General features: G+C 36.2%; 1 protein-coding gene across 4 annotated transcripts in view; it reads right to left on the bottom strand.

The window, feature by feature from the left end:
• ADAMTS6 (ADAM metallopeptidase with thrombospondin type 1 motif 6) overlaps nt 1–25,861 on the bottom strand; it is a 430,884-nt gene that overhangs the window by 262,669 nt on the left and 142,354 nt on the right. For all 4 annotated transcript variants that reach the window (XR_009731737.1, XR_009731739.1, XR_009731738.1 and 1 more), the window contains exon 11: nt 5,409–5,516. Coding sequence is in view for 1 of the 4 variants with exons in the window: in XM_061393406.1 (XP_061249390.1) it covers nt 5,409–5,516 (108 nt within the window). In the remaining 3 variants the exon portion in view is untranslated. The remainder of the gene's footprint in view (nt 1–5,408; nt 5,517–25,861) is intronic.

Here is a 25,861-nt window from a genome sequence, read left to right as displayed (position 1 = left end):
TAGAATTTTACTTCATTTCTTAAACTAGAAAAGTTAAATATTCAGAGGGAAACTAGTTTTTAATTTTTATTCTCAAGGGTTATATCCAATCTAGTGATTTTGTACTATTCTAAATATCAGTCATATTACTTTAGCCTAAACTATCCAGAGAAAGTAGATAAATTTGGCCTTCTTTTCACTAATTCAGGTGTGTTTAACCAGATTCAGAAAGGTGAAAGAAGTGAAACTATCACATTCCAAACATAAAATCTCGTATTGCTCATTCTTGCTTTTCACATTCCTTCTAAATAAAAGAAATATGTCTTTAAAACTATCTAGAATGATGATATATTCCAGTGAGGCTTTAAAATTTTTCTTAAGAAACATTTATTCATCATTAAACATTTCTTTTTGTTAAGCCACTGAATTTTATTAATATTATAAATCAAACAATCTAACTTTGAAAATTTGTCAGAATTCTACAAAGTAAAATTCAAAATAAGTATACACACAGTATTTTAAAATAATTTTTTTAAACTAGACATATTTTAGGATGTAATTATGGTAGATCTTGTACCATAGCCAGCACTGGGTCTAGTCAGCATCTGGAATAAGATAATTCTAAGGAAATCCTAAGATTTTAAAGGATGTGATATTGGTGATTCAATATAGAACATTCTTCCCAAATCAGAAAAGCTTAGAGTTGGAGCACAGTGTTATTAGAAGGCTTATCTTTTGCTGTGCAGGTGTGGGAATGCTAAAGTTTATTTCAGCCCAAATTCTAAATCAGAACCTGTCATCCCATACTATTCAAATTTCTAGAGCAATTGGAAAAGTTATTCTTTCTTCACTTCCTGTGTTTATAGTTTGGGACACAGTCAAAACATATTAAATTCTACTCTAAGAGAATGAAGATCTAAGGCTGCAAATGTCCTATTATATAGACAGTGCTTTAAAAGGACATGTAATAATTCTAATCTAGTCTTATGTTTACCATGCAAAAATATTAGGAATCAATGTCATGTATATGTAAGCCTAAATTCTGGACTGTGTCTCTAATTGGGTCTTGTAGAATCATTAAATTAATCTTTTGGCAATAAACCAAGTATATGAAATGTTCTTTGTGGTCACCATCAGAGCTTACAAGAGCTGGGCTTTGATTATCCTTAATATCCTGTTTAGTAACAATGCCAACACTACTATCAGAATTTTTATACTACAGATCTTTGTTTACTATCTCATCAAATATGGCATCCCTCCGAGTTCTATCCAAAGGGCTATTGCTGATGGCATGTCTAACGAAAACTCTTTTACTGCAAGTTATACTGACTGATTTGTAGTAGTGTGACCCATGGACATACAGTACCAGTGCACTGTCTGGGCTCATCAAATTTCCTCCTTTGGTTAATGCTACTGTCCCAGAGCACATCCATTCAAACCATATGGTTCTTATTCAGCCCTTGAATGGCTTATTCAGGCAAACATCCAATGGCTGTAATAGCGATGTCAGACCCCCCAGGACTCACGCAAAGATCAGTTTTTAATTTTTTGGCCATATTTCTTACTCCATCTGCTAAATGTGCATGGAACAGTTCCCATACTTACATGGAACATTTGTGGAACTGTGCCCCCGGGCAAAGATCCCGTATCTTTTGCAGCCAGAGTTTGACGAGATCATTGTGGATCCAGTACTCTGGATATGTCTATGCTATCACTTGAGCCATATTTCTCCCCTCCCCCAGACTTAAAAAAAAAAAAAAAGATTTATTTAAAAAACTATGAGCAGCTTTGGTTTTATCCTGCTGGCTAGACAGGATATAGGTTCCTTCTTGTTCCTTCTGCTGAGAGTAGTTTTGAAATTCAGAATTAAGATCAGAGGTTGTGGATATACCATTCATGCTTCTGAGACACACAAACTCATGCTTACAGTCTGTGATGCTCATTACTACCAGTTAAGACAGTCTGGCAAATAATTTTCTGCCCACCACCATCTAAGGTTGGCACATAATGATGAAAAGTAATGATGATGTTCTCGTAACGTATATTAGCACCATTCCTCTGAGGAAGCCAAAAAAAAGCTCACCAAGATAGTATCTCATTTCATTCTCACTCTATCTCTATGAAATATGTAAAAATAGATTTGCTCTCACTTTAAAATGATTCATTGTTTTGCCAATTCACTATTTTGCCAACTACCATATATATTTAGCTCAATGTTCTGTCCAGGGGCCTTTTTATTGTGATTCCAGAGATAACAAACTGTTACAAGTAAATAAATGAAAAATCCACTTATTAATAAAGGGTAAAACATATTGTTAAACCATTTCAGGCTCAGTGACTCAGCATTCCTATGACAGTGAAAATTTGCCTTTTATTCCACATCATTTCCCATTTGAAGGTAAAGTATAATTATAGGCAGTAGAGAGGGACAGTTTTCAACTTTGGAATCAGAAAGACCTGGGCTAGAATCTCAGCTTTACTATTCAATTGCTATGTAATCTTAGGCTTTCAAGTCTTTCTTTCTTCATCTGTAAAATGGAATTAAAACAGTACCCACTGTAGAAGATTTTTGTCAATAGTAAACAGAACAAATATGTGCTTGGCACACTGTAAGTATAAAACTATTCATTATCATTTATAATCATTATTACTGATAATGTCAACTATTTACAGATGGCACAAATACAGACTGGATACACAAAGCTGATCAGACCAACTGAAAACTTTGCTTTAATTTTGTTACTGTTTGCAAGGCTATTTTGGTTTGAATTAAATTCTGGGCTCTTATTTACTATCCAAATGTGTATGCATGCCCAGTCACTTCAGTCCTGTCCAACTCTGCAACCCTATGGACTGCAGCCTGCCAGGCTGCTCTGTGCTCAGGAGCCATTCTCCAGGCAAGGATGCTAGAGTGGGTTGCTATGTCCTCCTCCAAGGGATCCTTCCAACCCAGGGATTGAACCTTTGTCTCTTATGTCTCCTGCACTGGCAGGTGGGTTCTTTACCTCTAGTGCCACCTGGGAAGCCCTAATACCCAAACAGGTATAGCTTTCAGAGGAAAATCTGCATTTGTTAATAGCACCATGCTTCTCTCTTAAGGAAAAAAGTAGCTTGAGAACAACAACAATAAAAATTCATAAACAGATAACAAGGCAAATGCAGTAAGTGAAAAATAAAATAAATTCAGCTCACATGAATAGTTCTTTGTACTTTTCTCCCTTAAAAATGTAAGTTGGAAAAAAATGTAAGTTGATCTAGCCTTCAAAGTTTTTTCATAAATTCAAAATTAATGATAAGGATATTTTGAGAGTCTTCTCCTAGCACTCTGTCCTTTCTAAGAGTTTTTATGTTTATTTGTTTTTTTTCATTCATTCATTGAAAAATATCCTAAGGCTATTCTATCTATAAAACTTCCATGACTTTGGAAGAACGGCTAAGATTTGTTTTACATATTAATTTGAGATGATGAAATCCAAAGTATTGACTTTACGAAACTGCACTCTAATGTTGTGAATATTAATGACCTCTTGGTAGGCAAAGTTTGCTAACACTTACAAGTTCTTAAATAGACTTTAACAGAGTGCAAGTTGTTGTGCCAAAGTCTGCTGGAAGCTGAGAAGATTCTAAGGAGAGGGTAAGGAGGCAGGCAAGGGGTTCTTTTAACCTAAGCATTTCCATTGTTTTCAAATGTACATAACAGAATTATGTAGAATGCATTTGAACAAAGTATTTAACAATTAAAAAGTTGACAACCATTAGCCTAGATTAAGAAAGTGAATCTTTAGAAATCAAATACATTTTTGCCCCATTTTATTTACTTTCTCTTGCCTGTGCTTATTCTTACTTATGCTTAGAAATAATTATATTTCCCTTCTATTTGCTAATCTAAATTTAAATTCAATATTGTTAGCTTTGACATTATTTAGAACATTTTCTAAGTAGCCTTCAAAAATGTAATGCATATGTAAATGACATCTCTATCAATTATATGCACATAAGCTTTAAAATATGATATTTCAGACCCTGCTGTTAAGCACAAATTATGAGATATTAACTGTGTTTACCATAAAGATGACTGTGTTGGGTTTTCAGATAGCCACTATTTGTGATTTACCTAATTAGAGTGATCATATAATTTACAGATGCTTTCAGGAGAGCTCTTAAGTGTTTAAAAGAATGAGTTCTTCATGCTTTGGGTTAAAAATTAAAGTAAAATAAAAAGAGATATCAGGTCTAGTGATAGTATTATTACAGGCAAATAGAAAAAGTGAGCTGCTGGTGTAGATCACAAGAATAATAATCAATCAATGGCAAATAAAGAAACAGATTCTCACTGTGACTTTCCCTTTACTGTTGTGTTATTTCTTCTAAGTACAGATCGATATAAATTGCTACTTGTCATTGACAAGAATTGTTGGTTCCAGAATAAACCTAGACTGTTGTTTCAAGAATGTGGTTCCTAATATTTCTATTACATCTATGAAAAAACAGAAAGAATTTTTGGTAGTGTGTGAAGGTCTCTGTATTTTTATTGGCTACTTACAAAAGTTTCACAAAAAGATTCTTAATCTTTAAAAAATGACCCTATCAATTTATACACTTAGCATAATTTACCAACATTTTCAAACTCAGCATGGAAAAACCATCAACATGGCACTTGGACATGGGTCCTGAATGAAGCCATCAGCAAGGATTAATAAACTGTGACAGCTGCCCAAAAGCTTTCATTCTTTTCATTTAAACGTCAGATTGCAAGCTGAATTTCACTATAATCTTTGTTGAAACTAGCCCAACTAACATGGAAGAAGTCAGAACTGAGAACAGATGACAGTGTAGTTACTGTTGTAAACTCAGTCCATAGCAATAAATTTTAGAATCATATATATAGCAATTCCTAAAGAATTTCAAGAATAGCCTAAAATATTTTTATCTGTTTAAACAATTCCTAATAATTATGGTTTTTGAAAACTAGGACGATGATACTAAAAATTATTCAGCAATAATTTCTATGCTCAATAAATTATTCTTCTACTGTTAGATCTTTCATATTACAATTTAAAAATGACTCATTAGACTATAGTTATAAAATATATTTTAGGATCACATAATTTTCTTGGAAATTGTTGCAAAAAAAACATCCATATGACTAAATAGACTCTATTAAATAAGACTGCTGTTGGGCTTTTTTTGTGCCCATACAGCTCAAATGTATACATATAGAAAGATGAACTTGACTCAGAAAATACTCACTATACTTTCCTGAACAATGCATATTTACAGATATCAAGATAATTCATTAGGCTAGAAAATTACTATCTTCTCAAGCACATTTTAATTAGTACGCATGATTTTCTAGTGGCTGAATATCAAAACCAGAAATTTGTCAGTTTTGTCTACATGTTAAAAGCTAATGAATCTTTTGAGCTTACCCCCTTTTCAATATTCCCAGTTTGACAGAGTGTTCCCTCAGCTGCGGGAATACTGTTGGTGACACAGCGGTTGCTTTTGCTGAGACACCAGAGCTCTCTACACACTTCCTAGGAAAGAAGGCAAAAGCAAGTTGATCAGAAGTAGAGACTAAAATCATATCCACTTGTCCATAAAAAATACCCACAGTATATAAGCCATATTAAGCATTACTTGTCTCTTGCTGGTATTGAAGCATCAGAGATGAGGATTTTAGAGGAGGTCCTTTTGGAAGGTAGGTTACCCGTTTCACAGATTAATTTTTATTTTTATTTTTTTTTAAATTTTATTTTATTTTTAAACTTTACATAATTGTATTAGTTTTGCCAAACATCAAAATGAATCCATCACAGGTATACATGTGCTCCCCATCCTGAACCCTCCTCCCTCCTGCCTCCCCATACCATCCCTCCAGGTCGTCCCAGTGCACCAGCCCCAAGCATCCAGTATCATTCATTGAACCTGGACTGGCATCTCGTTTCATACATGATATTTTACATGTTTCAATGCCATTCTCCCAAATCTTCCCACCCTCTCCCTCTCCCACAGAGTCCATAAGACTGTTCCATACATCAGCGTCACTTTTGCTGTCTCGTACACAGGGTTATTGTTATCATCTTTCTAAATTCCATATATATGCGTTATCCAGCAATCCCACTGCTGGGCATACATACTGAGGAAACCAGAAGGGAAAGAGACACGTGTACCCCAATGTTCATCGCAGCACTGTTTATAATAGCCAGGACATGGAAGCAACCTAGATGTCCATCAGCAGATGAATGGATAAGAAAGCTGTGGTACATATACACAATGGAGTATTACTCAGCCATTAAAAAGAATACATTTAAATCAGTTCTAATGAGGTGGATGAAACTGGAGCCTATTATACAGAGTGAAGTAAGCCAGAAGGAAAAATCACAGATTAATTTTTAATATTGTCTTCATAATTCTTTTTTCAATAGATAAAGTATATCTTTGTTTTTAAGTATATCTTCATTTTAATCAGACTTTTTAAAATAACTTACACAAATTCTATTACTAGAGAGTAGTGAGAAGGAAAGAATATGTGGAAAGGACACATATGTTTATGACTCCCCAAAACATACGATAGCACAAACTTTAGAACTAATAGAGTTGCCGAGTAGGTAATTTCCTAGACCTAATGAAATATTCTAATAAAGAGTATTTTTTTTTAAAAGAGAGACTATGGGAATGTACAGGGAGTGATTTCTAAAATTATTATATCCCCAAAGAACAATCTAGCAATGTTATTTGCAGTTCATCAATGTAGCCCACTTTCATGAAAGGGAAATTTGGTTTTGAACAAATGCTGCTATTTATGTGCCATTTCCATAACTGATATATTTCAGATGTTATTTGGAGCTGTTCTGTCTTCTTGATTATGACTTCTCACTACCCCACTGCAGCACAGGAGAATTACATTTAACTGTAATGCTGGCAATTTAAAATATCTCATTTTGTTCACACATCCGAGGTGGCTCAGTGGGTAAAGAATCTGCCTGCAATGCAGGAGACATGGGAGCTACGGGTTCAATCCTTGGGCCAGGAAGATCTCCTGGAGAAGGGCATGGCAACCCACTCTAGTATTCTTGACTGCAGAAATCCCATGGACAGAGGAGCCTGGAAGGCTACAGTCTATGGAGTTGCAAAGAGTCAGACACAACTAAAGTGGCTGAGCATGCATGCACATATTAATCTATCAGATTTTAAAATAAGCTGTCCAACATATACCAAAATAAAGTGTTTGAACAGAATGGCCAAAAAAGATTACTTTGGAGAAAATACTGCAAAATTTTAGGTATTTTTAATATATGCTCACCAACTAGCAGGAGGCAGTGTTCAAAAGCATCCCTAAGAAAAGAAATGCAAAAAAGGCAAAATGGTTGTCTAAGGAGGCCTTACAAATAACTGAGAAAAGAAGAGAAGTGAAAAGCAAAGGAGAAAGGGAAACATATACCCATCTGAATGCGGAGTTCCAGAGAACACTAAGGAGAGATAAGAAAGTGTTTTTAAGTGAATGATGCAAAGAAATAAAGGAATATAATAGAATGGGAAAGACTAGAGATCTCTTCAAGAAAATTAGAGAATACTAATGGAACAGTCCACGCAAAGATAGGAACAATAAAGGACAGAGACAGTATGGACCTAACAGAAATAGAAGATATTAAGAAGAGGGGGCAAGAATACACATAAGAACTATACCGAAAAGATATTAATGACCCAGAAAATCAGGATGGTGTGATCACTCACCTAGAGCTAGACATCCTGGAATGTGAAGTCAAGAGGGCCTTAGGAAGCATCATTACAAACAAAGCTAGTGGAGGTGATGCAATTCCAGCTGAGCTATTTTAAATCTAAAAGATGATGCTGTTGAAGTGCTACACTCAATATGCCATCAAATTTGGAAAACTCAGCAGTGGCCACAGGACTGGAAAAGGTCAGTTTTCATTCCAATCCCAAAGAAGAGCAACACCAAAGAATGTTCAAACTATTGCATAATTGCACTCATTTCACACACTAACAAAGTAATGCTCATAATCCTCCACACTAGGCTTCAAAATACGTGAACCAAGAACTTCCAGACATTCAAGATGGGTTTACAAAAGGCAGAGGAATCAGAGATCAAATTGCCAATATGTGTTGGATCACAGAAAAAGCTAGAGAATTCTAGAAAAACATCTACTTCTGTTTCATTGATTATGCTAAAGCCTTTGACTTTGTGGATCACAACAAACTGTGGAAAATTCTTAAAGAGATGGGAATACCAGACCACCTGACCTGCCTCCTGAGAAACCGGTGTGCAGGTCAAGAAGCAATAGAACTGGACATGAACAATGGACTGGTTTCAAATTGGGAAAGGAGTATGTCAAGGCTATCTACTGTCACCCTACTAGTTTAACTTATATGCAGAGTAATCATGTGAAATGCCAAGTTGGATGAAGCACAAGCTGGATTCAAGATTGCCAGTAGAAACATCAATAACCTCAGATATGCAGATGACACCACCCATATGGTAGAAAGCAAAGAGGAACTAAAGAGCCTCTTGACGAAGATGAAAGAGGAGAGTGAAAAAGCTAGCTTAAAACTCAACATTCAAAACACGAAGATCATGGCATCTGGTCTCATCACTTCAAGGCAAAAATATGGGGTAACAGTGGAAACAGCGGCGGACTTTATTTTCTTGGGCTCCAAAATCACTGTGGACGGTGACTGCAGCCATGAAATTAAAAGATGGTTGCTCCTTGGAAGAAAAGCTGGGATAAACCTAGATAGTGTATTAAAAGGCAAAGACATTAGTTTGCCTACAAAGATTCGTAGAGTCAAAGCTATCGTTTTTCCAGCAGGCATGTACGGATGTGAGAGCTGGACAATAAAAAAGGGAGAGTGCCAAAGAATTGATACCTTTGAACTGTGGTGTTGGAGAAGACTCTTAAGAGTGCCTTGGACAGCCAGGAGATCAAACCAGTCAATCCAAAGGAAATCAACCCTGAATATTAATTGGAATGGCTGATGCTGAATCTCCAACAGTTAGGCTACCTGATACATACAGCCAACTCATTGGAAAAGATCCTGATGCTGGGAAAGACTCAAGGCAGGAGGAGAATGGACAACAGAAGATCAGATGGTTGGACGGCATTTCTGAATCAACGGACACGAGTTTTAGCAAATTCCGGGAGATGGTGAAGGACAAGGAAGCCTAGCATGCTGCAATCCATGGGGTTGCAAAAGAGTCAGACACGACTGAGCAACTGAACAACAACAAACTAGCATCATTAGTGACATTAAAAGTTTTCAATTTAAACTGGAAACAATATCTATAATATATAAATTTGCAATAAGAACATATTAATCTGGCGTGTACAGATACATTTATATGCAACATTCAATTCTATTGCTATTATTCCCCAACTGCTCTTTTATTCTCAAAGCATAAATGTACAAACTTATGCCACATATCACAAGAAAAAAAATTATAACTTTATGGTGATATATATTAACTATATTTATTGTCACGATAATTTTGCAATATGCACAAATATTGAATCATTATGTTGTACACCTGAAACTAATATTATGCTATTTGTCAACTGTATCTTAATTAAAACTTTTTAAAAATAATTTTTGCCACATAAACACAATTCAGAAATACAATAGTAACATAATGAATTCATTAGTTAATCACTGCTACAAACAGAGATGCCTCACAGAACACAGCAAAAAGGAAGGATTTTCCGGGGCCCCTCTTTAAGGTGTTTCACTCCACCAGGCAGAGAAAGAAACAAAATTTATATTAGACTTTTAAAATACTCTAAAAAATTCATCTATTATACCTAATTTATCTACTTTAAATCCCATGTGGAGAATTATTGAGCCAGAAGAAAGTTAAAACCCCAGAAAAGAAAAACATGTGCTGTGGATCATAATATAAAGATAAAACTTTCCTGTCCTACAATCCAACATATTACAAATTCCTCTTTCTTTCAAAGTTTCAGTTTCTGTTTAAAGAGAAAGCTATTTGTACTAATTTATTCTTCCTTTTCTACAGGAGATGGTTTTTTACTATATGTTCCTAAACATATTCTCCTAGTTTATTTAAAAGCAATAGGATTAATATTCTACACTCTTAAAATATTATATCATATATCAAAAATACTCATATTCAAAGATAAATATATTCACAAAAACAGAAAAGCATTGTTAGGATAATGATTGAGAAATTACTAACAATGTTGTAATTCTTGACCATACTCTCAATATTTTATTATTTTAATTAGGTATAAGAGCTTCTCTGGTGGCTCAGACAGTAAAGAATCTTCCTGCAGTAAAGAATCTACTTGGATTCAATCCCTGGGTTGGGAAGATCCCTTGGAGAAGGGAATAGCTACCCACTGCAGTATTCTTACTTGGAGAATTCCATGGATAGAGGAGTCTGGCAGGCTATAGTCCCTGGGATTACAAAGAGTCGGACACAACTGACTAACATTTTCATTAGGTCTAAATCTTACTTTAGACAGAAGAAAAGAAGCCTAAAGTTTCTTTAGACAGAACTATGCAAAGAAAATCCTATCATTGTAAAGGACAATATTCATAGTATCTATTAGGAAAACACACTATTTAGTCAAGTTATAGAAACTCTATTGATATTTTCCAAAAGTTTCTTGAAAACCTCTACCTTAAAATGGCAACTGCTTAAGATATTCTTTCCAAAAATGTAATCTCAAGATTCTACAATAGAGTCCTCTGATAAAGCACTCATATGCTTCAGGGAATAACACATTTTGAAAGTTTGATTCCCACTCTTAAAAAAAGAATTTATTATTTTAGTGGGCTCCTGGGAATTTGAATCTGCTAGGTATTAACTTCTCACATATTGCTGTTTAAAGTATGGGACAAGAAATCCACGTATGGGGAAACTCTCAAGATGTTAAACTAGTCTTGGAGGAGACTCTGCAGAGTTTTCAAATAGACTTCTCATCTAAAATATCAGCCTGAATAAGAAAGACTTTGAAATCCGAATTAAGAACACCAAGATAAAAAATACTGTCTTGGAAGACAAAAAAAAAAAAAAAAGGAAATTTTATTTCTTACTGAGAGAGCAAGAGGTACATTTTCTGGAAGAATTTGAGAACAAGTTCACACTTTGAGAAATACCCTTTTTTCTTTAAACTGAATCCTACACCATGGTTAATATATTTACATATGAATATCAGTTCCAATTGCATATGTATATCAATTGCTGAATAAGCATCAAAAGGTAGGTCCCAACCTCTAATTAAATTAAATGAATACTGAAACATTTTTACTCTTGGAGAAATTGTATAACAATCATAGTAGGTGGGTTAATTTCCCTAAATACAATATATAAGGTGACAGAGTATAGAACACGGCTGGGTGACTGAACAATGAACAACATAGTACAGTAAGTGTGAGGCACTGATGACTGTTTTTTGATTACCCACCAGCCTAGCTTTAGAAGAACAGAGTTCTCTTTCACATATGCATTATTCTTCATAGGATAAGTTAAGATTTTTTTAAGATTAGTTTCACAACCTCTATGAACTAATAAATAATTGCCTATTTCTTACAGCAATCAATTCCCTTCAGTAAACCTATAATTCATTTGAGAAGGCTCTCTATGAGAAACTTGGGTCTTAATGTTTGCCCTTGAAATTAAAGGAGAGAGAAGTCCTCAACAATCTCCATTAAGGGAAATTTCTGTTATATTACACTGAAAATTGGAAATGATATTTCTAACCTCATAGGATCAACATTTAACCAGTTAGGAGAATTGCATGGTAAAACAAGTAACAGTTTATTTCCCATTCATTCAAGAATTTTGTTGAGCATCCACGATTAACCAGGTAATATAGTTAGTGTTATGAAAAAATAATACTATCACTTAGAATTTATGAGAAACAGAAGAAGGTAGGATAAAATTAGACATGTAACCCAACTGCCATGAATTGGTAATGCTCTGTGATAAAGTCTTTAATATTCTAGAAAGAAATTAGAAGAATGCTATCAATATGGTTAGATTTTTCACTAATTTTTAATTTTAATGAACTGTCCTTATTTATTAAATTTTACTGTTTTTACTTTCTAAGTTTCACAAAAGACTGTAAAATTTCTCAGTGCAAGGTATGTATGCTTATGGAAATCTTTATAAAAATGTTCCTACTAGGGAAATGTGAGAGTTAGCACCCCTATGTTGGTGTGTTAATTTTTGGAGAAAATTTTTCCTAACATCCAAAATCTAAGTTTGTGACCCCCCCCCTCATTAAGCAAATGTGTGTTTAGATATAGCTCTGTGTTTACCAATGCCTTTAATAACCAATTGTTTCTTACAGCCCACTACTACCTTCTGAATTCAACTTCTTTCTTCCAGCATACATTCTTTAGTAGTTAAAATAGCAAGTTGGAAGTGGTCAAATAGGAGATGGCAAGAGTGAACATCGACATTCTAGGAATCAGCAAACTAAGATCTACTGGAATGGGTGAAATTAACTCAGTTGATCATTATATCTACTACTGTGGGCAGGAATCTCTTAGAAGAAATGGAGTAGCCATTATAGACAACAAGAGTCTGAAATGCAGTACTTGGATGCAATATCAAAAATGACAGAATGATCTCTGTTCATTTCCAAGTTTGCAAACCATTCAATAGCACGGTAATCCAAATCTATGCCCCAACCAGTAATGCTGAAGAAGCTGAAATTGAACGGTTTTATGAAGACCTACAAGACCTTCTAGATATAACAGCCAAAAAATATGTCCTTTTCATTATAGGTATCTGCAATGAAAAAGTAGGAAGTCAAGAAACATTTGGAGTAATAGGCAAATTTGGCCTTAGAGTACAGAATGAAGCAGGCCAAATGCTAATAGAGTTCTGCCAAGAGAATGCACTGATCATACCAAACACCCTCTTCCAACAACACAAGAGAAGACACTACACATGGACATCACCAGATGGACAATACTGAAATCAGATTGATTATATTCTTTGCACCCCAAGATGGAGAAGCTCTATACAGTCAGCAAAAACAAGACCAGGAGCTGACTGTGGCTCAGATCATGAATCCTTATTGCCAAATTCAGACTGAAATTGAAGAAAGTGGGGAAAACCACTAGATCATTCAGATATGACCTAAATCAAATCCTTTATGACTATACAGCAGAAGTGAGAAATAGGTTTAAGGGACTAGATCAAATTTACAGAGCACCTGATGAACCATGGACGGAGGTTCGGGACATTGTACAGGAGACAAGGATCAAGACCATCCCCAAGAAAAATAAATGCAAGAAAGCAAAATGGCTGAGGCGGCCCTACAAATAGCTGTGAAAAGAAGAGAAGCAAAAAGCAAAGGAGAAAAGGAAAGATATACCCATTTGAATGCAGAGTTCCAAAGAATAGCAAGGAGAGATAAGAAAGCATTCCTCAGCGATCAGTGCAAAAAATAGAGGAAAACAATAGAATGGGAAAGACTAGAGATCTCTTCAAGAAAATTAGAGATACCAAGGGAACATTTCATGCAAAGATGGGCTCGATAAAGGACAGAAATGGTATGGACCTAACAGAAGCAGAAGATATTAAGAAGACGTGTCAAGAATACACAGAAGAACTGTACAAAAAACATCTTCACGACCACATAATCACAATGGTGTGATCACTCACCTAGAGCCATACATCCTGGAATGTGAGGTCAAGTGGGCCTTAGGAAGCACCACTATGAACAAAGCTAGTGGAGGTGATGGAATTCCAGTTGAGCTATTCCAAATCCTGAAAGATGATGCTGTGAAAGTGCTGCACTCAATATGCCAGCAAATTTGGAAAACTCAGCAGTGGCCACAGGACTGGAAAAGGTCAGTTTTCATTCCAATCCCAATGAAGAGCAATGCCAAAGAATGCTCAAACTACCACACAATTGCACTCATCTCACATGCTAGTAAAGTAATGCTCAAAATTCTCCAAACCAGGCTTCAGCAATATGTGAACTGTGAACTTCCAGATGTTCAAGCTGGTTTTAGAAAAGGCAGAGGAACCAGAGATCAAATTGCCAACATCCGCTGGATCACTGAAAAAGCAAAAGAGTTCCAGAAAAACATCTCTTTCTGCTTTATTGACTATGCCAAAGCCTTTGACTGTGTGGATCATAATAAACTGTGGAAAATTCTGAAAGTGATGGGACTACCAGATCACCTGACCTGCCTCTTAACAAACCTGTATGCAGGTCAGGAAGCAACAGTTAGAACTGGACATGGAACAACAGACTGGTTCCAAATAGGAAAAGGAATATGTCAAGGCTGTATACTGTCACCCTGCTTATTTAATTTATATGCAGAGTACATATGAGAAACGTTGGGGTGGAGGAAGCACAAGCTGGAATCAAGATTGCTGGGAGAAATATCAATAACCTCATATATGCAGATGACACCACCCTTATGGCAGAAAGTGAGGAAGAACTAAAGAACCTCTTGATGAAAGTGAAAGAGGAGAGTGAAAAAGTTGGCTTAAAGCTCAACATTCAGAAAACTAAGATCATGGCATCCGGCCCCATCACTTCATGGCAAATAGATGGGGAAACAGTGGAAACAGTGGCTGACTTTATTTTTTTTTGGGTTCCAAAATCACCGCAGATAGTGATTGCAGCCATGAAATTAAAAGACACTTACTCCTTGGAAGGAAAGTTATGACCAATCTAGACAGCATATTAAAAAGCAGAGATTCTCTTTGTCAACAAAGGTCTGTCTAGCCAAGGCTATGGTTTTGCCAGTGGTCATGTATGGATGTGAGAGTTGGACTATAAAGAAAGCTGAGTGCTGAAGAATTGATGCTTTTGAACTGTGGTGTTGGAGAAGACTCTTGAGAGTCCGTTGGACTGCAAGGAGATCCAACCAGTCCATTTAAAGGAGATCAGTCCTGGGTGTTCATTGGAAGGACTGATGCTGAAGCTGAAACTCCAATACTGTGGCCACCTGATGCGAAGAGCTGACTCATTGGAAAAGATTCTGATGCTGGGAAAGATTGAGGGCAGGAGAAGGCGATGACAGAAGATGAGATGGTTGGATGGCATCACTGACTCAATGGACATGGGTTTGGGTGGACTTTGGGAGTTGGTGATGGACAGCGAGGCCTGGCGTGCTATGGTTCATGGGGTCGCAAAGAGTCAGACATGACTGAGTGACTGAAGTGAACCCGAAAATAGCAAGGGACTCATTCTTATTTGTCTGAAAATATCTTTTAGTTTCATTTCAAAAATAATATTTTAGTCAAATATAGAGTCCTAGGCGCTGCTTATCTTACTCCTGAATTTGAAGATATTAAGTTCATTGACACCTGGACTTTACAGAGGCTGATGAAAAATCACTTGTCAGTCTAATTGCTGCTTCTTTGTGATAGAGTCTTTCTAGTTGCTTTCAAGAGTTCTCTTTGTCTTTGCTTCAGAGCAGTTTCAACACTGTATGTGTTCTTTTTATTTATCTATGCTTTGAGGATTTATATATTTCTTTGTTTCATAAAAATTACTAGTTTAGTCATTAAATCTTTTAATATACCTCTGCTCCATTCTTTCTCCTAGAACTTCCTATTCAACTTACATTGGACCTTCTTATTCTAACTCATGTCTCTTAATGTCTTTCCATATTTTCCACATCAGTTGATCTTTTGTAGGCTTAAAGTCTGTGGATTGTGATACTTCCTTTTTAGAGATGTAGGTTTTTACCTCCAACAGAAATCAGAGTCATAAAAATTACTAAGTGTCTTCTGGATATAGTTTCTATCAATGTTTTAAAAATAAAACAAATGAATATATCTTCACAGATTCTTTACTTGCCCTAATGAGTTCATCATCTTAGTTTTGGAAATCAAGCTACCACGTTATCTATGTCCAGTAAAGAGGCCATTCTATAGGAATTTCAAATGTTTCTAAGAATCTAACATTACTGCTACAGATTTTTCTCTTTGTAAGAAACTTGCCTGATTGTTTTACACCATTAATGCACTTAGAAACAATCTAAGTGAAGAAACAAGATTTATGCATTATACTGGCATCATCCCACAATATATCAATTTTACCTGTGCCTCTCCTCATTGGAGAAGTACATGCTGAAGCTAAAAAAATGATATTTAGTTATATTTTGTTAGTTTTGTGTGCATGCATGTTAAGTCGCTTCAGTCGTGTCTGATTCTTTACAACACTATGAATCACAGCCAGCCAGGCGACTCTGTCCATGGGATTCTCCAGGCAAGTATACTGGAGTGGGTTCTCATGTCCTCCTCCAAGGGATCTTCCTGACCCAGGGATCAAATCACATCTCAAATTGCATCTACTGCATTGGCAGGCGGGTTGTTTAGCAACCTGAGAAGCCCTTTGTTAGTTTTACTTATCTACTATTTTATGTTTCTGTACCTGAAGGAGTGATTGTTTACTCTAAATAATGTTTTTGAAACATGACTTAAAAAAAAGTTACATACAGGATTGGAGATAAAATATGCATGTTGACTTAGAAATCAGTTCAACTAATGGATAAAAGGTAGAAGGTACACAGGAAATTTGTTAAAAGAGTAGATCCTAAGGAACTTTCCTGGTGGTTAAGAATTCAATTTCCAATACAGGGGGTACAGATTTGATCCTTGGTGGAGAAGCTAAGATCCCACATGCCTCATGGGCCCCAAAAGCAGAACATAAACAACAGAAGCAATACTGTTACAAAGTCCATAAAGACTTTAAAAATGGTCCACATTTAAAAAAAAAAAAAGAGTAGATTCTAAAAGTTCTCATCACAAGGGAACAATTTTTTTTCTTTTCATTTTATCTATAGGAGATGATTATTTTAGCCACTAAGTTGTGTCTAATTCTTTTGTGACCACATGTACTAAAGCCTGCCAGGCTCCTCTGTCCATGGGATTTCCCAGGCAAGAAAACTGGAATGGGTTGTCATTTCATTCTCCAGGGGATTTTCCAAACCAGGGGTCAAGCCCATGTCTCCTGCATTGGCTGGAGGATTCTTTACCAGTGAGCCATCTGGGAAGCCCATATGAGATGATGCGTGCATGCATACTCAAGTCATTTCAGTCACGTCTAAATCTTTGCAACCCTGTAGACTGTAGCCCACTGGGCTCCTCTGTCCATGGGATTCTCCAGGCAAGAATACTGGAGTGGCTTGCCATGCCCTCCTCCAGGATATCTTCTTGACAAAGGAATCGAACCTACATCTCCTCAGTCTTCTGCATTGCAGATTCTTTAATGCTGAGTCACCGGGGACACCCATATGAGATGATAGATGCTAGCTAAAACATACTATAGTCATTATTTCACGACATATGTAAATTAAATCATCATGCTGTACACTGTAAACTTATACAGTGATCTATGCCAATTATGTTTCAATAAAACTGGGAAAAAAGATTTTTTAAAAAACCTGGGGACTATGCAGATCTGTTTAATGTACAGAAAAATCTTCGAAAAGTCAGACCTGAACAATCATAATTTCCTAATCATTGGAGATACTGCAGAATACACTAAATAACTTCTTAGCAGCAATGTTGTAGGCATGAAAAAAGAAACTAATTACTTTTTCACGGTATACTGGCAACTACTGTGCTAGGCATCTTCATATCTGTATCTCATTTCATCATGACAATCTATTAGAAAGTGTGAGAAACATAAGCTCAGAAAGACTTAGCAATTGCTTCAATTCTACCTAAACCTAGATTTCAATCAGTTGTCTAATATCAATGCCTAAAACATCTCCACACAATTAAGCTACTTTTCAGTTTCTTTTAAGTGTATCAAAACTGAATAAAGTCACTGGTCAATTAAGGCTGATTAGTAAAGGTTTACTTACAACAACAACATCATACAAAACCCCACTCAATATTCATAATGTCCTTTATTGACATAATCATAATCCTATACTTTATCTGTATTTTAAAGGAAGATACCTCAACTTAATATTAATTAGCCTCCAATTAAAATAAATAAATTTATATTAAAAATATTATGTACTAATTCATAAGATATTCATTCAATACATGAGCTTGAGAGCTTCCTTGGTGGCTCAGATGGTAAAGAATTTGCCTGCAATGTGGGAGATATGGGCTCAATTCCTGGGTTGGGAAGACACCCCTGGAGAAGAGAAGGGCAACCCACTCCAGTATTCTTGCCTGGAGAATCTCATGGACCAGAGCTTGGTAGACTACAGTCCATAGATAGGGTCGCACAGAGTTGGACACAACTGAGTGACTAACCCATTCACTTTCAAAGCATGAGCTTAGGCATCAACTTATACATTAGAATGTAACATCATCATGTACATTAGAGTGTACATCTCTAATGTAATTAAAGATACTGTTAAAATACTCTTCAAAACTTATCTAAAATTTTAATATCAACTCCAAGATTTCTATTCCATTTGATTTTTCAAATGAAGGAAGTTTGCAAATATTAATAACAATAAAAATATTAGCAAGTATAAATCATAATTAAAAATACATAGAGTAGAGTTTTAAAGTAATCATCTAATGAAAAATAATTTAGCTGATATCAAGAAAATAACTTTGTAAAGGACTGAACTTGGGCTCCTTTGATCAGAATAGAATAATTGGTTTTTTTATAGTCAAAGACATTAGAATTAGCTTTCTTAGTGTTTCCATCCTTTTCAAGTAACTATAGCTGTTAAATGATGCTGAAAAAAAAGGGGGGAAGAAAGGCTCTTTGATTTACCTGAGAAAATTAAAATTAGCAGCTGACATGGGGGAAAGTGAAAGTGAAGTCACTCAGTCATGCCCAACTCTTTGTGACCCTGTGGATTGTAGCCCATGGAATTTTCCAGGCAAGAGTACTGACGTAGGTTGCCATTTCCTTCTCCAATAGGGGAAAGGGATATTATAAAAACACAATACCATTTCATAATTATTATATCATTAAGAAATTAAAACAGTATAAGAAGAGAAAATAACCTTTTTACTGCTAGATGGTTTTTGTTTTTAATTTCTTAAACAACTCTAAAGATCAATTAAGAGACATACACAAATTTTCTGCCCTTGTGAAATCCTAAGGGTATAACATCTTGGGTCCCTGGTTCTGGATATGAAACATTCTCTTTGTCCTCATTATCCTATTGGTAACATTTCTCAACAGCTGTTTGCAATAAAGGATCCTAATGGCCAAGGGGGAAAGCATACCACTAAAGAGGTCAAGAAGGAGCATCGCTGATTAGAAAGGTTACTTATCACTGTATCACCCAAAGGAAAATTGAAAACCAACATATGGTGACCCTGTGGCCTGGCTCCAGGTGTTTAGTAGCCATTTGAAGAAAGAGAATAATGCACCCGTATTTCAGCTTTAAATAGATTAATCCTGTTATGTGTGTAATTTAAGTGCAAGAGATCCTAAAAAGGTTAAAAAAAAAAGCCATATATGTATATATATATATATATATATAGTTATATGTGTATTATATATATATATATATACATTAAACACACACACATACATATAAACAAAAAACTAGCCTAGAAATTTGGATTAAATAACTATCAATCTAAAGGGATTAAAAATTATTAAATGGTTTAAAAAATACTTCTAAGAAGCAAGTGAAAAGTGTTAGTCGCTCAGTTGTGTATGACTCTTTGAGACCCCATGGACTGTAGCCTGCCACAGTCCCCTGTCCATGGGATTCTCCAGGCAAGAATACTGGAGTGGGTTGCCATTTCCTTTTCCAGGGGATCTTCTCAACCCAGGGATCAAACCTGGGTCTCCTGCATCACAGGCTGATTCTTTAGGAAGCCCAGAGTAGAAACTACTGATCTCCAAGAATACAAATGATTATAAACCTATGATTTTTGGCTTGAAATTTGAGTAAAAATAAAAATTAAATCAACTTCTTGTCAAGTATATGCCTGATAAGTACATATGTTTGTACTCCAAAAGAATATTGAGGTGTTAAAACAATTCCATGTCTTTTATTCCCTAAGCCCATATCAAACCATATTGTAGAATATTTATGTCACCTTAAAATCCTCAAGGAAAGTGATTCTACAATTTCCCTCAGTACAAAATTCCAGTATTTAATAACTTGAAATTCTTCCTACTACCTAATCAACAACCTTCCAGCTATAAAAATTAAGGCAACTGTGCTTTTTTATGCTCTTGGTGGGGAAGGAGAACAATTTGTTACCAGCAATCAAACTATAATAAATGCTCCAAAGCCTGAAAGTGATTTTGAAACCAACATTTAGCTTTCTTTTTTACAGGCTACTCAAACTCAATTTCTTTAAACTTCCCTTATATGTACTTCTAAGTATTTCACTATTATCCTCTCAAGTTATCTGAATCTCTTTAAAAAATTATGGAGGTAGTCAAAAGTACCCAAAAAAGACTAATAAAGTATTTTTAGTTAAATGATTCTCAATGAGAAAGCAAAAATGACTTGAACCTTAGCTAACTCAGAGTGATAAAATAATAAACAAAAGAGAATAACATGAAAACATTAAAAAGTGAGTCTAAGAGACAAAATAGGTCAGTTTTAAGTATACTCCATGGGGATAATACCTTGATTAAATAACTCTAATATCTTATCTCTAGCAGGTTACCCTCACTACAAAGAGCTATATTTCAGGCAGACACAGCGTGATGGAAGGCTTCTTAAAGACATTAATTACTACAATACTGTAAAGTAATTAGCCTCCAATTAAAAGAAATAATTAAAAATATAAAGACATTAACATGTTGATAAAAATAATTTATACTGTCCTATATTAAATTATATTTATTTCCTAAGATAATGAGCTTTCGAAATTTCGTGATCCTCTGCACATCAATAAGTTCTCCTGTTCTCATTCATTAAAAATCTTTTGTTTTCTATTGCTCTTAAGACAAAAACCTAGAATTCTTAACAAAGCCTGTAAGTCTGATTTGTATCCTATTCTTTTCTTGCCTCATGTACATGATGGCTGCTTTGAGAGCATCAGTCGCACTGGCCTTCTCTCAGCTCTTCAAATACACAGCCTCAGGGTCTTCACAAGAGTCTTCTCTCCTCTCTTTACCAGATAATTCTTCTCACTTATTTATTTACCAAATATTTTCTGAGCTCCTATTATGAGGCAGACGTGCTATTCGCTTTATAAACAGCCATGAACAAACAGGCAGGCAGAAGCAAAATGAACAAAATATACAGTATGTTAGAAAGTATCAGTAACAAATAATAAGAAAAAAAAGTCAGGGAAAATTACATGACGTGTGTTTGTGTATGTATATGCGTGTGTGCAGTTTCAGATAAGGTTGTTAGGACAGGCCTTACTTAGAAGATTACATTTAACTAGCTAACAGGTAATCAAATAAGTAAAATGATTATGGACTGTGGTAAGTGCTGCTGCTGCTGCTAAGTCACTTCAGTCATGTCCGACTCTGTGTAACCCCATAGACGGCAGCCCACCAGGCTCCCCCGTCCCTGGGATTCTCCAGGCAAGAACACTGGAGTGGGTTGCCATTTCCTTCTCCAATGCATGAAAGGGAAAAGTGAAAGTGAAGTCGCTCAGTCGTGTCCAACTCTTAGAGACCCCATGGACTGCAGCCTACCAGGCTCCTCCGTCCATGGGATTTTCCAAGCAAGAGTACTGGAGTGGGGTGCCATTGCCTTCTCCGTGGTAAGTGCTATGAAGGAAATAAAAAGCACAATTTCCTTTATGCTTTAACTGGGAGCATAAATGTAAGTAACTGGGAGAATACTGCATATAGATGGATCAGACTGAAGGCCTGTCTGCAGAGAAACTTCATGTGAGCTGAGATTGAAGGATGAAATTTAGTCAAAATGTGATGCTTAGAGTATGTTAACATACTCCCCAAAGTACAGATGGCTCAGATTCTCCTAAAGTACCACTAACATATCAGTTATATAGGATGGTATCATAGATGACATAGATATTCATAGAGGAAAGGGAAATATGTATTGAATGTCTACCGTGTGAAAGGTAAATGAAAAGTATCTTGTCATACTCTAGCTTTTTGAAATCTTCAAGGACAAATTAGCTGATGTTCACTGTAAAAAGTGGCTGAGTAAAATCTCTTGGTGATCAATGAACATTTAGGTTGCTTCCACGTCTGAGCTATTTTGAAAAATGTTGCAATAAATATGAGAGAACATACCTTCTTATAGATCCTGATTTCAGTTCCTCTGGATATATACCCAGGAGTAGGATTCCTAGATCATATGGCAGTCTTATTTATAATTGTTTGAGAAAGCTCCATATTGTTTTCCACAGTGGCTGAACAAATTTACATTCTCACCGTGTATAAAAACAATATGGAAAATGATTGTATTTAATGAGATAAATGCAGAGCACCCCTTTAAATTTTATACAGAAAAAAAAAAAGAATTCTCTTTTTTCCACATTTTTGTGAACACTAATTATCATTTTTTTAATAATAACCATCCTAACAGGTGTAAGGTGATATCTCATTGCTCTTTTGATTTGCATTTTCCTGATGATTAGTGAGGATTAGCACCCTTTCATATAACTGTTCATTTGTATGTCTTTTTTTGAGAAATGTCTATTTAGTTCCTTTGTTGATTTTTAAACCGGATCATTTGCTTTTTTTGCTAAAACTATAAGAGTTCCTTATATACTGTGGACATTATACGTTCATCAGATATATGGTTTGCAAATAATTTTTGCACATTCCATAAACTGGCTTTTCATTTTGTTGACTGGTTTGCTGTACGGAGCCTTTTATTTTGATGTACTCCCACTCATCTATAGTTACTTTTGTTGCCTGTACTTTTCATATCAAGAAACCACTGCCAAGAACAGATCAAGAAGCTTTTCTCCTATATGTTCTTCTAGGAATTTTATAGTTTCCAGTCTTACATTTCAGTCTTTAATCCACTTTGAGTTAATTTTTGCAATATGGTGTACACTAAGGGTGCAGTTTTATTCTTCTGAATGTGGTTGTTCAGTTTTTCCAGAGCATTTTATTGAAGAGACTGTCCTTCCTCCTGACTCAGCTCCACCCATCAACAGAAAATTGGATTAAAGATTTACTAAGCATGGCCCCCCCCATCAGAACAAGACCCAGTTTCTCCCTCAGTCAGTCTCTCCCATCAGGAAGCTTCCATAAACCTCTTATTCTTCTCCATTAGAGGGCAGACAGTCTGAAAACCACAATCACAGAAAACTAATGATCTAATCAGATGGACCACATTGTTGTCTAACTCAATGAAACTATGAGCCATGTCATGTAGGGTCATGGTGGAGAGTTCTGACAAAATGTGGTCCACTGGAGAAGGGAATGGCAAACCACTTCAGTATTCTTGCCTTGAAATCCCATGAACAGTATGAAAAGACAAAAGATAGGACACTGAAAAATGAACTCTCCAGGCTGGTAGGTGCCCAATATGGTACTGGAGATCAGTGGAGAAATAACTCCAGAAAGAATGAAGAGACAGAGCCAAAGCAAAAACAACATCCAGTTGTGGATGTGACTGGTGATGGAAGCAAGATCCAATGCTGTAAACAGCAATACTGCTTAGGAACCTGGACTGTTACATCCATGAATCAAGGCAAATTGGAAGTAGTCAAATAGGAGACGGCAAGAGTAAACATCAACATTTTAGGAATCCGCGAACTAAAATGGACTGGAAAGGATGAATTTAACTCAGATGACCATTATATCTACTACTGTGGGCAGGAATCCCTTAGAAGGAATAGAGTAGCCATCATGGTCAACAAAAGAGTCTGAATTGCAGTACTTGGATGCAATCTCAAAAACGACAGAATGATCTCTGTTCGTTTCCAAGGCAAACCATTCAATATCACAGTAATCCAAGTCTATGCCCTGACTAGTAATGCTGAAGAAGCTGAAATTGAATGGTTCTACAAAGACCTACAAGACTTTCTAGAATTAACACCCAAAAAATATGTCCTTTTCATTACAGGGGACTGCAATGAAAAAGTAGGAAGTCAAGAAACACATGGAGTAACAGGCAAATTTGGCCTTGGAGTACAGAATGAAGCAGGGCAAAGGCTAATAGAGTTTTGCCAAAAGAACGCACTGGTCATAGCAAACATCCTCTTCCAACAACACAAGAGAAGACTCTACAAATGGACATCAATCGATGGTCAACACCGAAATCAGATTGATTATATTCTTTGCAGCCAAATATGGAGAAGCTCTATACAGTCAGCCAAAACAAGACCGGGAGCTGATTGTGGCTCAGATCATGAACTCCTTACTGCCAAATTCAGACTGAAACTGAAGAAAGTAGGCGAAACCACTAGACCATTCAGGTATGACCTAAATCAAATCCCTTATGATTATGCAGTGGAAGGGAGAAATAGATTTAAGGAACTAGTTCTGATAGAGTGCCTGATGAACTATGGACGGAGGTTGGGACATGGTACAGGAGACAGGGATCAAGACCATCTCTAAGAAAAAGAAATGCAAGAAAGCAAAATGGCTGTCTGAGGAGGCCTTACAAATAGCTGTGAAAAGAAGAGAAGCAAAAAGCAAAGGAGAAAAGAAAAGATATACCCATTTGAATGCAGAGTTCCAAAGAATAGCAAGGAGAGATAAGAAAGCCTTCCTCAGAGATCAGTGCAAAGAAATAGAGGAAAACAATAGAATGGAACAGACTAGAGATCTCGTAAAGAAAATTAGAGATATCAAGGGGACTTTTCATGCAAAGATGGACTCAATAAAGGACAGAAATGGTATGGACCTAACAGAAGCAGAAGATATTAAGAACAGGTGGCAAGAATACACAGAAGAACTGTACAACAAAGATCTTCATGACCCCAATAATCACAATGGTGTGATCACTGACCTAGAGCCAGACATCCTGGAATGTGAAGTCAAGTGGGCCTTAGGAAGCATCACTATGAACAAAGCTAGTGGAGGCGATGCAATTCCAGTTGAACTATTTCAAATTCTGAAAGATGATGCTGCATTTGTTGATGATGCTACATCCGTGACAATATACAAGGCACTCTGCTTATTTAACTTATATGCAGAGTATATTATGAGAAACGCTGGGCTAGATGAAGCACAAGTTGGAGTCAAGATTGCCGGGAGAAATATCAATAACCTCTGATATGCAGATGACACCACCCTTATGGCAGAAATTGAAGAAGAACTTAATAACCTCTTGATGAAAGTGAAAGAGGAGAGTGAAGAAGTTGGCTTAAAACTCAACATTCAGAAAACTAAGATCATGGCATCTCATCCCATCACTTTGTGGCAAATAGATGGGGAAATAGTGGAAGATTTTATTTTTGGGGGCTCCAAAATCATTGCAGATGGTGACTGCAGCCATGAAATTAAAAGCTTACTCCTTGGAAGAAAAGTTATGAACAACCTAGACAGCATATTCAAAAGCAGAGACATTACTTTGCCAACAAAGGTCCATCTAGTCAAGGCTATGGTTTTTCTAGTAGACATGTATGGATTGAGAGTTGGACTATAAAGAAACCTGAGCACCGAAGAATTGATGCTTTTGAACTGTACTGTTGGAGAAGACCCTTAAAAGTCCCTTGGACTGCAAGGAGATCCAATTAGCCCATCCTAAAGGAAATCAGTCCTGAATATTCATTGGAAGGACTGATGTTGAAGCTGAAACTCCAATACTTTGGCCACCTGATGCGAAGAACTGACTCATTTGGAAAGATCCTGATGCTGGGAAAGATTGAAGGTGGGAGGAGAAGGGGACGACAGAGGATGAGATGGTTTGATGGCATCACCAACTCAATGGACATGAGTTTGAGTAACCTCTGTGAGTTGGTGATGGACAGGGAGGTCTGGCATGCTGCAGTCCATGGGGTCGCAAAGAGTCAGACACGACTGAGTGACTGAACTGAACTGATCCTTTCTCCATTGTGTACTCTTGTCACCTTGATTGA

The sequence above is a fragment of the Bos javanicus genome, chromosome 20 (assembly GCF_032452875.1).
Source record: "Bos javanicus breed banteng chromosome 20, ARS-OSU_banteng_1.0, whole genome shotgun sequence".
Classification (NCBI taxonomy): domain Eukaryota; kingdom Metazoa; phylum Chordata; class Mammalia; order Artiodactyla; family Bovidae; genus Bos; species Bos javanicus.
The sequence above is the reverse complement of the archived record's forward strand: the minus strand, read 5'-3'. Positions and strand labels throughout refer to the sequence as shown.